The sequence below is a fragment of the Nycticebus coucang genome, chromosome 2, assembly GCF_027406575.1.
Source record: "Nycticebus coucang isolate mNycCou1 chromosome 2, mNycCou1.pri, whole genome shotgun sequence".
Lineage (NCBI taxonomy): Eukaryota > Metazoa > Chordata > Mammalia > Primates > Lorisidae > Nycticebus > Nycticebus coucang.
This window is the reverse complement of record NC_069781.1, coordinates 113,320,620-113,337,558: the sequence shown is the minus strand read 5'-3', so window position 1 is coordinate 113,337,558 and position 16,939 is coordinate 113,320,620. Positions and strand designations below refer to the sequence as shown.

At 41.5% G+C, this 16,939-nt stretch overlaps 1 protein-coding gene and 1 non-coding gene across 2 annotated transcripts in view; both read left to right on the top strand.

Annotated features, from left to right (window-relative positions):
* CATSPERD (cation channel sperm associated auxiliary subunit delta) overlaps positions 1 to 16,939 on the top strand; it is a 95,564-nt gene that overhangs the window by 30,559 nt on the left and 48,066 nt on the right. The window contains exons 8-12 of the mRNA XM_053579130.1: positions 4,340 to 4,423; positions 6,789 to 6,939; positions 8,601 to 8,696; positions 15,236 to 15,318; positions 16,674 to 16,850. Of these exons, the coding sequence (XP_053435105.1) occupies positions 4,340 to 4,423; positions 6,789 to 6,939; positions 8,601 to 8,696; positions 15,236 to 15,318; positions 16,674 to 16,850 (591 nt within the window). The remainder of the gene's footprint in view (positions 1 to 4,339; positions 4,424 to 6,788; positions 6,940 to 8,600; positions 8,697 to 15,235; positions 15,319 to 16,673; positions 16,851 to 16,939) is intronic.
* Positions 11,683 to 11,789, top strand: LOC128579993 (U6 spliceosomal RNA). Its single transcript, XR_008378358.1, has one exon. It is a non-coding gene; the product is annotated as a U6 spliceosomal RNA (small nuclear RNA).

Genomic DNA, 16,939 nt, shown 5'->3' with positions numbered 1-16,939 from the left:
TGGGGCCCCAGGCAGATTACCAGTTTGGGGCCCCCATGCAATAACACTGAGCACTGACCATTTGCATTAACACTGACCGCTGACCATTTTAGACAACACTGACTGCTGACAATTTGCATTAACACTGAGCACTATTTGGATTACCTCTGAGCACTGACAATTTGCTTTAGCACTGAGCACTGACTATTTGCATCATCACTGTGATGCAACCCCCCTAGAAACCAACCCCAACCAACTAACCAACTTAAAAAAAAAAAGGCTCTTCTAACTTCAAAAAATGGCGCCCCATCTGAAAAAAATAAAAAGCCCTCCTAATTTCAGAAAAAAGGCCCCCCCTTAACCGCAAAAAAAAAGGCCCTACTAACTGCAAAATAAAAAAACAATAGACCTCCTAACCTAAAAAAAAAATCCTAACTTGTTCTTACCTCCGTCCTTAGGCAGCAGCAGGCTCTGCACAGGCAACCTGGTGACTCCTCCAATTACACCAGAGACTGAGATGAGGAGTGGAAAGGTGGAGAGTAGGAGGGAGTTGGAGAGTGTGGGGCACGCTCCACATATGCACACTGTGGGCCTGGATGAGTGGGCTGCTAAGCAGGATGGCAAAAACACCCAGCAGGGAGAGACAGAGAAAAGGAACAGAGCCAGAGAGTTGGTGCACATTCCACACATGCACACTGCGGCCCGGGACAAGTCAGCTTCTAAGCAGGACAGGCAGGGCGGCAAAAATACCCGGTGGGCTGGGAAGAGTCAGCTGCTAAGCAGGACAGGCAGCTGTGGCAAAAACACCCGGCAGGCCCGATAAATGTCCTTGGCGGGCCACATGTGGCCCATGGGCCGTAGTTTGAGGACCCCTGCCCTAGAACATCACCTGTTGTCCAGGTAATATATATATGTATATTTTTTCCTTTTTAAAAACTGTTTTCCAGGCGGTGCCAGTGGCTCAAAGGGGTAGGGCGCCAGCCCCATATGCTGGAGGTGGTGGGTTCAAAGCCAGCCCTGGCCAAAAACTGAAGAAAAAAACAAACTCTTTTCCTTTTTAAACTTTTCAAATTTTTTTCATTGTTTCTTGTCTTCAATAGTAAGGGTTCCATTTTTTGATAGTTTTTCTGCTCCTGTTATTCTTCCCCCCTAGCCCCCAGTTTTATCCTTTAAGGTTTCTTGTTTGTTGATTTGGTTTGGTTTTCTAGTATTTTTATTTTTCCAGTTTTACTTTCTTTAATAACAAGGGCTACAGTTTTCCTACCCCTTTTATTCTTTCTTTCCTTTTCTCTCTCTTTTCGTGAAGATTTTTCTACTTTTCTTACCTTTCCCACATAAATTTCTCAAATAACAACTAAGATATACCCCCTTTTTTACATTATATATTTATTTTCAATTCTCTTTATATACTTTTATTATTATTTCTTTTTTCTTATCTTTTTTATTCTTTGTCAATTTGTATTCCATTTATGGGATGGAGCCTCCTTCTGAGGTCTGGGCTGGGGTGCTTCAGTGTTGGGCTGGTTCAAGGAGAACTTAATACCCTGGTAGAGGGGGTCCTTCTAGCTTTGGCCTTTGGAAGCATGCTAACGATAAGTCCCATTGTGACAAACTGCTGTTTTTTGTATTTTGTTTTTTTTTTTTTCCTTGTCTTTGATGGAGGTGGGGTCTTGTTTCTACTCAGACTGGTAAGAAGCTCTTGATCCAGAGGCTTTGTGGAATTGTGGGTGTGGGTCAGAGCTCCCTGCTGAACACCACTGTTACTCCTGTCTCTCGGTTCTTCTCTTCTTTTTGTCAGTCTTTCCTTTCCCTCTTCCTTTTTCTTTTCTCTTTTTTTATCTTTGCTCTTCACACTTCTCTTCCTTTTGGTCCTATACCGAAAGGACACTTTAACACCTAAGGTCAGACCAAAGTAACTTAAAGAGGAGGAGGTAGTGAAAGGAAAAAGTAGAGTAAGGAAGGAATCAAAAATAAAATACACACAAGGAAGAACCAACACAAAAATCCTGGCAACATGAAAACCCAGAACAGAGAAACCCCCCAAGGATCATGAGGTATCTACTGCACAGAATTCACCTATAAAGAAATGTTAGAAATGACAGAAAGGCCATTGAATACTATTCAGCCATTGAAAAAGATGGAAACTTTACATTTTTTGTATAATCTGGGTGGAGTTGGAATACATTCACCTTAATAAAGTATCACAAGAATGGAGAACCAAGAATCCAATGTACTTAAACTTTTTTTTTTTTTTTAGAGATAGAGTCCCACTTTGTCACCCTCAGTAGAGTGTGTGGCGTCACAGCTCACAGCAATCTTCAGCTCTTGGGTTTAGGCTATTTTCTTGCCTCAGCCTCCCAAGTAGCTGGGACTACAGGTGCCTGCTACAATGCCTGGCTACTTTTTTTTGTATTTAATAAATCAGCTTTTATTCAAATTCTGTTAATACATTTTATTTATTTGAACTGTCAAATACTTAGGGTAATTTCTCATAACTATTGTTTCCATCAGTTTTTCATATGTTCAGGTTTTACTTTATGTATTTCAACAATATATTATACAAATTCAAAGATTTATGATCACTAAAGCTTTAAAATAATTTCATTTTTGTCTTGAATTTTTCTTCGATATTAATATTTTGGCCTGTTTTACTTTTTATTTGTAACTGTTTATCATACTTATGCATTTCTTTACATTCAAGTGCTTTGCCTGTCTATCTATTGGGTCTGACTGTTTTTGGTCAATTTGCATGAGTATTTTATTTTTATTTTTTTGCCTTTTTACTCTATGCATTCATTGAATAGTGATTGGGGACTGTCTCATATGTTGCCAAATGGTTCAAAGTACCCAAGATACAAATCATGCATTGCCAGAACACCTGTTCTCCCAGTGCTGCCCCCTGGGTAGATGAGCTGAGCAAAGTCAAGATGCTGAATTTACAGAACCAAGGAGTGTGGTTGTATGAGAATTGGGAGGAAGCTTTTTGGGAATCAGGATCCCAGAGCAGCTCCAAGCCAGAATAGCTCCCAGATACAGTGGGAGGGAGAGGGCAAAAGTATGACAAATATTAGTCTTTTGCCTCTTTCTTGTAAGTATTAACTTTAATTCATGTGATTTATAGTCATTAATTTTTATGTGCAGAATTTTTTTAATCTAATAATGTTTCTCTATGAGATTTCTTTCATTTCTTTTGTACTTAGAAAATATATCTATATAGTTTCTTCTTTTTTTTTTTTTTTTGCAGTTTTTGGCCGGGGCTGGGTTTGAACTCGCCACCTCCGGCATATGGGGCCAGTGCCCTACCCCTTTGAGCCACAGTTGCCGCCCCATAGTTTCTTATTTTTTAATGTGAATGTTATAATTTAACTTTTAAATTTATATGCAGTTAATTTTGATATATGGTGTAAGGGTGGACCTAAATGAATTTTTTGCTAACTAGCTATCCAAATGCATTGTCATCATGCACAGTAATAGCTTCTGTTTGTAAGTGGAAGTCATATCTAAATTGGATGTTTGTAACTTAGGGACTGCCTGTATTAAATAATTCTTCATTTCTCATTGATATTAAATACTGTTTTGGGTGGATACTGAAATCAGTTTGTTCAAATTCATTCCAACATCCAAGTGAGTCTTGGATGTTGTAAATGGCTGACAAAATCTAAAAACTACCTTTCCCAGGGTCCCTTGCAGCTATGGTTCAGATGTAATTTTGCTTCCACCAATCAGTGTTGCCAATCTAACAGTTGCTTTTGTGATTGTGTAAAAGGAAGAGATGTGGTACACGTCTGTTCATGAGCACAAATTGTGGCAGAGCTAGGATAGTCTTATAGTCAGTAGATTCCTGACATGGCAGCCTCTGATAGTGGCCATTGCAGCTTTTATGAGCCTGGCTATTTTTTGAGGCAGTTTTGCCAGGGCTGGGTTGGAACCTGTCACCCTTGGTATATGGGGCCAGTGCCCTACTCACTGAGCCACAGGCGCCGCCCCCAATGTACTTAATTCTAACACGAAACCAGTAGATGTTCTATTATACACCACGTAAGAGAAAAACTCAAATCAATTCAATGTGGGGGGTGGGCGGGGGAATGACGAGGAGGGAGGGGAAGGTGGGTGTTCCCATTTAATGGACACAGTGTTAGGGTTAATAGCACACCTCTTTGGGGCAGGAAACAATTATAGGGACATTACCTAACAAATGCATAGATTGTAACCTACTTCTTTGTACCCTCAATTAACCTGAAACAAACAAAAAAATCACACAAAAAAACTTTAGCTTATCAAATAATCTGGAGTTAGATTTACAATTATGTACATGCTTATAAGATTGGTTCATATGCAATATTTTCTGTTTGTTTCCTAGGAAGAGGTATTAGGAGTTTTGGGTGGAATCTACCATCTTCACTCCTTGTCAGAGGTTGGGCTGCTTGTCATTGATAGAGAAAAGGTAAGTAATTTTGCCCTGGAATGGACTAGTTAAATGACCTTTCTCAAGGCAAGTTTTTTTTTAATTAAAAAATTTCTTTTTTGAGACAGGATCTCTGTTATCCAGGTTGGTGTACAATGGTATTATCATAACTCTTTACAGCCTCGAGCTCTTGGGCTCTCCAGCTCAAGCAATCCTCCTTCCCGACCTCCTGAGTAGCTAAGACCACAGGCACACTGTGCCTGATTAATTTTTTAAAAAGTTTTTAGAAACAGAGTTTCCCTTTATTGCCAAAGCTGATCTTGAACCCCTGACATAGTCTCACTATGTCACCCTGGGTAGAGTACTGTGGTGTCACAGCTCACAGCAACCTCAAACTCTTGGGCTTAAATGGTTCTCTTGAGTCAGCCTCCCAAGTAGCTGGGACTATAGGCTCCCACCACAATGCTCGACTATTTTTTGGTTGTAATTGTCATTGTTTGGCAGGCCCAGGCTGGGTTTGAACCCGCCAGCCCAGTGTATGTGGCTGGCGCCCTAGCTGCTGAGCTACAGGTGTCAAGCCACTCACTTAGCTTTTCATGTGTGAAACCTATCTAGGTTTTCATTCACCAGTCCATCCATGTGTCCATCCAGATAGATGAACTGATAAATAACTATGTGTACATCCACCTATCCACCCACCCATCCTTCTACTCACCTACCCCTCCCTGCCCCATTCATCTGCTTATCAGTCATGTGTTCAGCACTTTTTATTTGGTGTCTAATAGTAACTTAGGTGTCTACTAGTTGCACTCAGAACTATGCTAAGCACCAGGGATAAAATACAAATCTGGTACAAATATCACTGATGGTGTAAAGATCATCACTGATGGGGCTATGGCTCACACCTGTAATCTTAGCACTCTGGGAGGCTGAGGCAGGAGGATACTTTAACCTCAGGAGTTAAGAGAGCAGCCTGAGCAAAAGCAAGACCTCTGCCTCTACTAAAAACAGAAAAAATTAGTTGGGCATTGTGATACCTATAGTCCCAGCTACTCTGGAGGCTAAGGCAGTAGGATCACTTGAACTCAGGAGTCTGAGGTTGCTGTGAGCTAGGCTGAGGACATGGCACTCAAGCCTGGGCAACAGAGAGAGATTCTGTCTCAAAAAAAAAAAATCATTTTAAAACCCTCATGTTGGCTTGGTGCCTGTGGCTCAAGCGGCTGAGGTGCCAGCCGCATACACCTGAGCTGGCGGGTTTGAATCCAGCCTGGGCCCGCCAAACAACAATGACGGCTGCAACCAAAAAATAGCCGGGTGTTGTGGTGGGTGCCTGTAGTCCCAGCTACTTGGGAGGCAAAGGCAGGAGAATCACTTGAGCCCAGGAGTTGGAGGTTGCTGTGAGCTGTGATGCCACAAAACTCTACCAAGGGTGACAGTTTGAGGCTCTGTCTCAAAAAAAAAAAAGAACCCTCATGTCAAACTTTTTTTTTTTTTTGAGACAACTGTGCCCAGCATGTCAAACACTGTTAAAAAAAAATCTTTTGATGTGTATTCAAAAATTAGTACAAAGAACCTGTGATTTCACAGATATCATTTAGGCAAACACTAAGTTGAGAAGATGATTCAGTTGATGTAAACTTCAGTTGAAGGAAAAAATATATATATATATTTTTTGAGACAGTTTCACCATGTAGCCCTCGATAGAATGCTATGACGTCACAGCTCACAGCAACCTCAAACTCTTGGGCTTAAGTGATTCTCTTGCCTCAGCCTCCCAAATAGCTGGGACTATAGGCGCCCGCCACAACACCTGGCTATTTTGTTGTTGTTGTTGTTGTTGCAGTTGTTTAGCTGGCCTGGACCAGGCTCGAACCCACCACCCTCACATATGTGGCTGGCACTGTAACCACTGTGCGATGCTATGGGCATCGAGTCTGAAGGAAAAAAATATTAGGTCCAAAAAAGATTAAGTACGGTCAGTACACAGGTAGTAAGGATATTGTGAAAGGGGTGTACAACTCTGAAGTTCTGGGCAGACCCCCTATCAGGAACCTTTCATCCTGATAAGAGAGACTAAGATAAAACCATAATTACAATACAGTGGTCCCTGTAACAGGTCCAAGTATAAAGTTCTTTGCCAGGAGGGGCATCCTAGGCTTTGCAGGGTGCTGAGCAGTGTCTCTGCCTCTAGCCACTCCATGCCAGGAGCAGCCTCTCATTGTGACAACCACAGATGTCTCCAAAATGTGCCTAGTCTCCTCGGAGAGGCAGAATAACCCCATGTTGAGATCCACTGGATGGGATAATTATGTTTGGAGAAAGTCTGAATGATTAAACAGGGCTGATCCACAGTGTCTGTTCTCCACATAGTCACTGGGTGTTTTTACCATCCATTTTCTTCTAGGCCATGCTCAAGTACTCATATCATCCCCTCAACCAGAGTTTGGGGCTGGCCTTCGACTACAATGGGACACTTGATGTGGTCATCATCCCAGGCCAGAGAGGCATTCTGATCCTCTGGTCTGAAAGGACCCTGTTATTTTCCCACAACTCAGGTGAGCTGAGAAGCCCAGGGAAGGGCAGCCGCTCCAGATGGTATGGGGACGGCCTGGACACCCTTCACTATACCCATGCCTCGAGTGGATCACTCACTTTACTGACTTCACCACATCTTCCCCACTTCCTGCCTGGCAGAATATTTATGGCCACATAGACAGAGAAGTTCTGCAATCCACCAGACTCCTAGGGCAGAGGGTCTAGATCTTTGGTCAGGGAACCTGACATCTTGTTTTGAAGCCCCCATGAGATGGGTAAGCCCCCCCACATTGGGTGTTAAGCATCTAGGATGGAGGTTGTTCTCAGCATCCTAATTAGTAAACCTCCCCTAGGGAAGGAAAAATTAGGAAATGGCATGGCCAAGGAGTCTTCCAAGTTGGTACCCTCACCTTGCCAGTGTGTGTGAAGAGTAGAACAAAAAGCAGCTCTCTAGGAGCATGGCATGAGGGAGCCCTGGACACAGGTATGCCCACAAGAGAACCTGCCATCCCAGCCCACCCATCCCCTAGTGCTAGGCAACCTGCATCAGCCAGCCATCCAACCATTTCTCAAGGGTCAGAACAGTTGGGGGATGTGGCTATTGCCTGAAAATGAAAGAAAAGTGCCCAGGGCTGGCCCACCCATTCGGGGAACCCATTACAGAAAGAAAGCTTTGTTTCATTCCTTGTATTTGTAAGCCAGATTAAAAGGCATTCTGGCCAGGCACGGTGGTTCATGCCTGTAATCGTAGCACTCTAAGAGGCCGAGCAGAAGGATCACTTGAGCTCAGGAGTTTGAGACCTACCTGAGGAAGAGCACGACCCTATCTCTACTTAAAATAGAAAAATTACCCAGGTGTGGTGGCGGGAGCCTGTAGTCCCAGCTACTTGGGAGGGTGAGGCAGGAGGATCAGATGAGTCCAGGAGTTTGAGGTTGCTGGGAGCTATGATGATGCCCCTCCCTGCTCAGGCTGATGGAGTGAGATCCTGCCTTAAAAAAATAAAAATATATTTTTATTTATTTATTTTTATATTTTTGTTTCTAGTCCTTATCTTAAAATTGTTGTTATTATTTGCATTATTATTATTATATTTCTTAATACTTTGATGCAGCAATTCTCTGATTTCTTTTCTGAATGTATTTATGTTCGTTCATTCTTTATGAGGTTTTTGTTTCTAGTCCTTATCTTAAACATTGTTATTGTTATTAAATTTTAAGCCTCTTTAATTTTGTGAAGGCAAAAAATGGAAACCTAATAAATACGTGTATATGTAAAAATAACAAAAATAAATACATAAAAAGATAAATAAAATAAAAAATAAATAAAGGATTCAGTCATGTTCAAACCTTACAGTTGCAAAAAAAAAAAAAAAACCAAAAATACATCTCTTTCATACACTCAATAGCTATTTCTCAGAACTGTCTTCCCAAGGAGAGTAACAAGAGCTACATCTTCTCAAACTTAAGTGTATTCCTGTCATGTTTTACAAAATTGCATCTCAGCCCTGTATTTTCCTTGATATTTTTATCCTTTGCATAAGGAACCACTGAAAAATTGCCAGAACAAGGAACCAGTGGCAGGGTAGGGTGGGCCGTTCCAGGGTGACTTGGGGTCTCCATGGTTGGGTCCTCCCTTTGTAGAATACATGTGGTCATTATGCACATCCTTTTTATCTCCTAGGTCAGCTTTTCGACTCTGTCCGGGTGAAGAAAGGAGAGGACACCCTCTACACTTCCACCTTTGAATCTGGCATCACCATCCATGCCGTTGCTGCCAGTGCGTGGACAACCCCAATCCAGTAGCTTTCTAGAAAATCCATACCTGGCTTATTAACTGGTGACCTGCCAGATCAAACCCAGCCAAAAGGCAAAACCAAAACCTGATTTTTACACATTCGGAAAGGATCCAGGGAATAAACCTTTGAGCCTTTCAATGATGCAGTGGGTTATCTGTCAGGTACCAGTTTGCCAGGGCTGCCACAGCAAAGTACCACAGACTGGGTGTGGCTTAAAACAAGGTTTCATTTTCTGACTGAACTAGTTCTTGTTTGATTATGGAGGTAAGTTGAGTTAAGATGAGGTCATGAAAGATGAGGTCATGAGGGTAGGGGCCCTGGTCCAATGTAACTGATGTCCTTAATGAAAAGAGGAGATTTGGGCTGGGGGAAGTGGTTCATTCCCACAGTTCCAGCACTTTGAGAAGTCAAGGTAGAGGATTGCTTAAGGCCATGAGTTCAAGACCAGCCTGAACAGGATAGTGAGACCCCCATCTCTACAAAAAAATTTTAAAAATTAGCCAGGCATGGTGATACATGTCTAAATTGCAGCTACTTGGGAGGCGGAGCCAAGAGATCACTTGAGCCCCAAAGTTGGAGGCTGCAGTGAGCTGTGATCACATCAGTGCCCTCTAGCCTGGGTGAAAGAGTGAGACCCTGTCTCAAAAAAAAAGAGAACACATTTATCCTGCATAACTAAAACTTTATACCCATTGCACAGCAACACCCCTTTGTCACCCACCTCAGCTCCTGGCAACCACCATTCTTCTGTTTAAATTAGTTTAACTGTTTTCAATTACACATATAAGTGATAATTGTCAACATAACCAAAAAAGGACATCAGAAGAAAAATACGCTGAATTTATTTGGGAATTTAAAAAAAGAGGATTTTAACCTGAGATGCACTCTGTGATGGAAGAGTAAAGGTAAACTATTACTGACAAAGGGGAGAGGTTCTCCTAAGCTGCTTAAAAACAGAGCTCAGTGGTTCCAGAGGCTCAAAGCTAGAATTATCTTCAGTTCATTGGTGGTGATGCCATCACTGGGTAAGTGTTATTTCCAGAGTATCCTACTTATGGTAGTTTTAAAGATGCCTAATAATAAACCTTGTTACAAATTGTGTGCATTGTGGGAAACATGCAGGCCATGCAAAGTAGGAGATGGATGAAGGATGTGAAGGGATTTTTTTTTTTGCAGTTTTTGGCTAGGCCCAGTTTGAACCCACCACCTCCAGTATATGGGGCCGGCACCCTACTCCTTTGAGCCACAGGTGTCGCCCTGAAGGGATTTTTTTTTTTTTTCTGAGACAGTTTTGCTCTGTCTCCCAGGCTGAAGGGCAGTAGCATCATCATAGCTTACTTCAGACTCCAACTTCTGGGCTCTAGAGATCCTCCTGCTTCAGCCCCCTGAATAGATGAGACTACAGGTACCCGCCACAATGCCTAACTAATTTTTCTATGTTTTGTAGAGATGGGGTCTTTCTCTTCCTCAGGCTGATCTCAAAGTCCTGAACTCAAGCGATCCTCTTGCCTTGGTCTCCCAGAGTTCTGGGATTATAGGCATGAGTTACAGTTTTTTAAAGTATAATTTCCATTTTATTTTTCCCAAAGGATAGTTTTTCTTTAGTCCTCAAGGACTGATCTCCTTACACAAGCTTTGGTGGTGGTTGTGGGGTAGTACCTGCATGTCCAAATCAGGGTAGAGGTATTCAGTTCTTGCAGTCTTCCCAAGAACAATTCCACCTTGCTATCAATGATGTAGCTTCACACACAGCTTCAGAAGCACATAGGCATCAAAGACACTCACTTCGGAAATGTCCCTGACAGTTGCAGCCTCTAACATGATCTGAATGACAAACTCCTGAGTAGCTGGGACTACAGGCATGCATCACAATGCTCTGCTAATTTTTTCTATTTTTTTTTTCTAGAGACAAAGTCTCACTCTGCTCAGGCTGGTCTCTAGCTCTTGACCTCAAGGGATCCTCCTGCCTGAGCCTTCCAGAGAGCTAGGATTACGGGGGTGAGCCATTGTGCCTGGCCTGCCCTTCTTAAAATTGGGTTGTCTTATTATTAAGATGTAAGAGTTCTTTATGCATTCTGTATCCAAGTCTCTTGTCAGATATATGATCTGCAAATATTTTCTTCCATTCTGTGGGTTGTCTTTCTCTCCCTCTTTGTCTTAAACCAGTGAGTACACATCACCTCCCATCCTAGAATCTGTAATGAGTCCTTATTTTCTAAAGAATGAAGTCCAAATGCAGAGTCCAAATGTCTTTCTCTCCCTCTTTTTTTTAAACGAGTGAGTACACATCACCTCCTATCCTATAATCTGTAATGAGTCCTTATTTTCTTTCTTCTTTTTTTTTTCTTTGTCGAGACAAGAGTCTCACTTTATTGCCCGCCGTAGAGTACTGTAGCCTCACAGCTCACAGCAACTTCTAATTCCTGGGCTTAGGCGATTCTCTTGCCTCAGCCTCCGGAGTAGCTGGGTCTATAGGCGCCCACCACAATGCCCGGCTATTTTTTTGTTGCAGTTTGGCTGGGGCCGGGTTTGAACCCGCCACCCTTGGTATACGGGGCCAGCGCCCTACCCACTGAGCCACAGGCGCCGCCCATGAGTCCTTATTTTCTAAAGAATGAAGTTCAAATGCATTGAGGTCTCATTCTCCAGCCTATCACTATCATGTGGAATCCCTTCTCAATCTGGGATCCTTGGCAATGTCTGGAGATATTTTTGGTTGTCACAACTGGCAACACTGCTGGTATCAAACAGGTAGAGACAAGAGATGGTACTCAACATCTTACAATGTGAAGGTCAGCCCCTAAGTGTCGATAGTGCCATGATTGAGAAATCCTAAGCCAAATAGTTCTGTCCTGGGTCTGCAAACACACCTCTACTTTTCTACATCAGGTACTTTTTTCAAGGTCCAACTTAAGCTCTACTTTTCTGAAAACTTCCTTGACTATCTTTTTTAAAAGAATAAAAATAGTGCTCGCTTCGGCAGCACATATACTAAAATTGGAGCGATACAGAGAAGATTAGCATGGCCCCTGCGCAAGGATGACACGCAAATTCGTGAAGCGTTCCATATTTAAAAAAAAAAAAAAAAAAAAGAATAGGGCGGCTCCTGTGGCTCAGTGAGTAGGGCGCCGGCCCCATATACCGAGAGTGGTGGGTTCAAACCCAGCCCCAGCCAAACTGCAACCAAAAAATAGCCGGACGTTGTGGCGGGCGCCTGTAGTCCCAGCTGCTCGGGAGGCTGAGGCAAGAGAATCACCTAAGCCCAAGAGCTGAAGGTTGCTGTGAGCTGTGTGACGCCACGGCACTCTACTGAGGGCAGTAAAGTGAGACTCTGTCTCTACAAAAAAAAACAAAAAACAAAAAAAAAAGAATAAAAATATATATTTGCTGAAGTCACTTCCTTTCATAAAATCTTTCATTTTATATCTATATCTATAAATATCTTGCAGTCTTTATATATCTATAAATATCTATAGATATAAAATGAAAGATTTTATGAAAGAAAGTGACTACAGCAAATATAGCGTCCTATACCTGTTGGAACTTGGTACCTGCAAAGCAATGGAAACAACTGCAATGTCCTTCAGTGGAGGATTGGTTAATCATGTTATAGTTCTTCTGAGGACCAGAGCACCAATCAGCCAATTACGGTCACAGAATTGAAAAGAAAGAAAAAAATTAAGTTACAAAGCAGCTTGAAGAGTTCTATAATGTGATCTCACATATATAAACTACCAGAAAGGATATTCATTAATATGTTAACAGTGAATATTATGTCAGAGGTCAGAAAACCATGGCTTACTGATTTTTATTTAAGCAGCTACATCCATTCATTTAATAGTTGCATACCGATGGGGGGTGGTCAGGGACATTTAAAAACAAACAGATCCCTGACTCTTGCCATTGTTAAACATGGTCTGTAGCTGCTTCTGCATAGTTAAGTAATTAAAACAGACTTCACAAATTGGAAAATATTTACCATTTGGTCCTTTATCAAAGAAAAGTTCGTTGGGGCAGCGCCTGTGGCTCAGTGAGTAGGGCGCCGGCCCCATATGCCTAGGGTGGCGGGTTCGGACCCAGCCCCGGCCAAACTGCAACAGAAAAATAGCCGGGCGTTGTGGCGGGCGCCTGTAGTCCCAGCTGCTCAGGAGGCTGAGGCAAGAGAATCGTGTAAGCCCAAGAGTTAGAGGTTGCTGTGAACCGTGTGACGCCACGGCACTCTACCCGAGGGCCATACAGTGAGACTCTGTCTCTACAAAAAAAAAAAAAAAAGTTCGTTGACCCAAGTTAGGGTCATTTTATTAAAAAAATTTTTTTTATTAAGTCACATATACATAGATCATTAATACATTTATGCCTTTGTGGGATTCAATGTGTTGATTATTTGTACAAATTAGAATGCTTACATCCTACTATTAACATAGCTTTCACCTCATTTACTTAATCACAGTGTTAAGACATTTGTGTTCAATACTTGATAGATACAACTTGTACCCTTGCAATATGCTCCGTAGGTGTAGTCCCACCATTCACCCTCCCTCAATTGAAACACACCCCCCTCCCTTCCTATCCTGCTCCCCTTCCCTCCTTCAGGTGCACAGTCTATAGACGCATGAAAAAAATGCTCATCATCTTTAATCATCAGAGAAATGCAAATCAAAACCACTTTGAGATATCATCTAACTCCAATAAGAGTAGCCCACATCAAAAAATCCCAAAACTACAAATGTTTGCGTGGATGTGGAGAAAAGGGAACACTTCTGCACTGCTGGTAGGAATGCAAGCTAGTATATTCTTTTTGGAAAGAAGTTTGGAGAACACTCAGGGATCTAAATGTAGACCTGCTGTTTGATCCTGCAATTCTTCTACTAGGTGTATATCCAAAAGACCAAAAATCACTTGGCAACAAAGCTATTTGCACCAGATTGTTCACTGTAGCTCAATTTGTAATTGCCAAGTCTTGGAAGAAGCCCAAGTGTCCATCGATCCATGAATGGATTAATAAATTGTGGTACATGTACACCATGGAATACTATGCAGAATTAAAGAAAGATGGAGACTTTACCTCTTTTATGTTTACATGGATGGAGCTGGAAAGTATTCTTCTTAGTAAAATATCTCAGCAATGGAAAAAAAATATATCCAATGTACTCAGTACTACTATAAAACCAATTTATAATCTCTCACACCTTCATATGAGAGATGAATCACAACTATTAAAAAATTTTAACTGTGGCTCAGCCCCCATAGCACAGTAGCTACAGCACCAGCCATGTACACCAAGGCTGGTGGGTTCAAATCCAGCCAGGGCCAGCTAAACAACGATGACAACTGCAACAAAAAATAGCCGGGCATTTAGGTGGACTCCTGTAGTCCCAGCTGCTGGGAGGCTGAGGCAAGAGAATTACTTAATCCCAGGAGTTTGAGGTTGCTGCGAGCTGTGATGCCATCCATGGCACTCTACCGAGGGTGACATAACAAAACTCTGTCTCAAAAAAAAAAAAACTTTTAAGTGCTTCAATTTTTTCATATTGTTTGACTTTCACATAAACTTCATGATCATAGCCTATTTTGATTCAGGGGAAAGCCAAGTGCATGAGAAACTGAGAGCAAACAAAAGCAGAAAATAAAGAGCAATATTTCTAAAGACCATAGGTATAAAATCTTTTCATTACTGTTAAAAACTAAAAGTACCAAGTAGATCAATGTTCAGTGCAATGTACAATTTATCAGAATTTAATCTTTTCATTACTGTTAAAAAATAAAAGTACAGGCGGCACCTGTGGCTCAGTCGGTAAGGCGCCGGCCCCATTTACCGAGGGTGGCAGGTTCAAACCTGGCCCCGGCTGAACTGCAACAAAAAAATAGCTGGGTGTTGTGGCGGGTGCCTGTAGCTACTTGGGAGGCTACTTGGGAGGCTGAGGCAAGAGAATTGCTTAAGCCCAGGAGTTGGAGGTTGCTGTGAGCTGTGTGATGCCGTGGCACTCTACCGAGGGCCATAAAGTGAAACTCTGTCTCTACAAAAAATAAATAAATAAATAAATAAATAAATGAAAGTACAAAGTAGATCAATGTTCAGTGCAATGTTCAATTTATCAGAATTTGAGCAAAAGATAATTCATGAATAGGGGACCACTCAACCAAATGAGGTTCAGAGAGCTCCACTCAGCAGTGTGGGCAATGAACTTTTATTGACTGAACACAGAAATAGCTTAATTGTTTATACCTAGGCATTTGCATTATTTGAACACGATCTGATCAGTTGACTGTCTGTGACTGGCTGAAACTTGGTTGTTACAAAAAATATACTCCTTAGTTAGGTTTTGATTATTTCTGTGCTAAGTTAGTTTGTAGTTCTTTATATAGGAACTCAAAGCACAGACAGCCTTGAGCCAAATAGTTTCCTACTTCTTTAATTTAACATTACTTGGTATTAAAATTTTAAGATTTTTTTTTTATTTGTCCATGGAAATGACCCCCATTTAAAATTTTTGTTTTGTCTTTTTTTTGTTTTTCCTAGATGAAAATGAACTGGCAGTTTTAACTGAGGAGGATCATTTATATTATGGCAGTCTGGGAGTTCTGTCAAGTTCTATAATCAAAGTAGGTAAAAATCAAAGTGGGGTGGCTATTACCTGGTGGGTAAGAAATAACGGTCTCATTTTCTAACTTCTGATTCTCTTTCTGAAGACTAGAAATCACTCTATCTTATAAAATAACAACAACGACAAAGCAGATAAAATCTAGCACTTAAAATACAGTAGGTGCAGGTCTAAGTGTCTTCTGTGCGTAGCATCTTTTAACTTTGACCATTATCTTCGGAAGTAGATTTTTATATTATCCCCATTTGACAGATGGAAAAATTGAGGCACAGAGACCTAAGTAAGTCATTTATTTGGGGTCATAAACAGCATTCCAAGAGGTGATGCTGAGGTTGTTTAATATTATCTTGTCCACTATGCCTATGTAATTATATTTCCATCCTCACAATTACCTTGTGAAGGAGAGAATATCATCTATCTTTTACAAGTGAGAAAACCAAAGCTCCAGTTTCTTTCTTTCTTTCTTTTTCTTTTTTGACAGAGTTTTTTACTTTGTCACCCTTGGTAGAGTGCTGTGGCGTCATAGTTCACAGCAACCTCAAACTCTTGGGCTCCTGAGTAGCTGGGACTACAGGTACCTACTACCACAGCGCCCAGCTATTTTTAGAGATGGGGTCTCTTTCTTGCTCAGGCTGGTCTTGACCTCCTGAGCCTATGTGAACAACCTACCTCAGCTTCCCAGAGTGCTGGGATAACAGGTGTGAGCTACCACGCCTGGCCAAGAACCATTTCTTTGAATGTTTAACCCTGATATTCTGATGGCCAGTGTGTTTTCTAGGTTGAGGTTCCATAGCTCTTTTCTAACTCTTTATGAGCTATGAAAGTAAAGAATCATTTCTTCTTCTTTTCTTTTTTTCTTTGAGACAGTCTCACTCTGCTGCCCTGGGTAGAGTGCTGTGGCATCATAGCTCACAGCAACCTCAAACTCTTCAACTCAGGCAATCCTCTTGCCTCAGCTACTTGGTGCCTGCCACAATGCTCTGCAAGTTTTTCTATTTTTAGTAGAGACAGGATCTTACTCTGGTCTCAAACTCATGAGCTCAGGCGATCCACCTGCCTCTGCCTCGGCTTCCCAGAGTATTAGGATTACAGGCATGAGCCACTGCACCCAGCTAAAGAATCCTTTCTTGGGTAATCTTATCAGTATGGAAATACTGAGTTTCCATTATTCATTTAATTACAAAGGATGGATGAAGCTGAAAAGTAGTTAACTCAGAAATTGATTTTGGGTTTGTCTTTGTGTGTGTGTGTGTTCATTTGGTGTATCTTCTTTAAATCTGAATCATAAGATAAAATTTGAATATCAAAAAAAAAGAATTAGAATGATTTGGTCTCAGAAATCATCTTCCTCTTAAGTTTCCAGACCAACCTATCTGGTCCCAAGAAGCAGCCATGATGTTCTTGGATGCAGGGATGCTTGAAATTCTGACCCCACTTTCTGACACAGCTTTTCAAGCTTTTGATTTCCGGAAATGCCTTGTGAATATTCAGGAGATTCTCATGGATCCCGATCTCCAAATTGAAAAGTGCAAAGTAAGTGAAATAGGGGTTTTTCAACCTTTTTTAACTCCTGGCACACTTGAACTTCTAGTTGAACTTCTGAGACACATTTAAATTATATA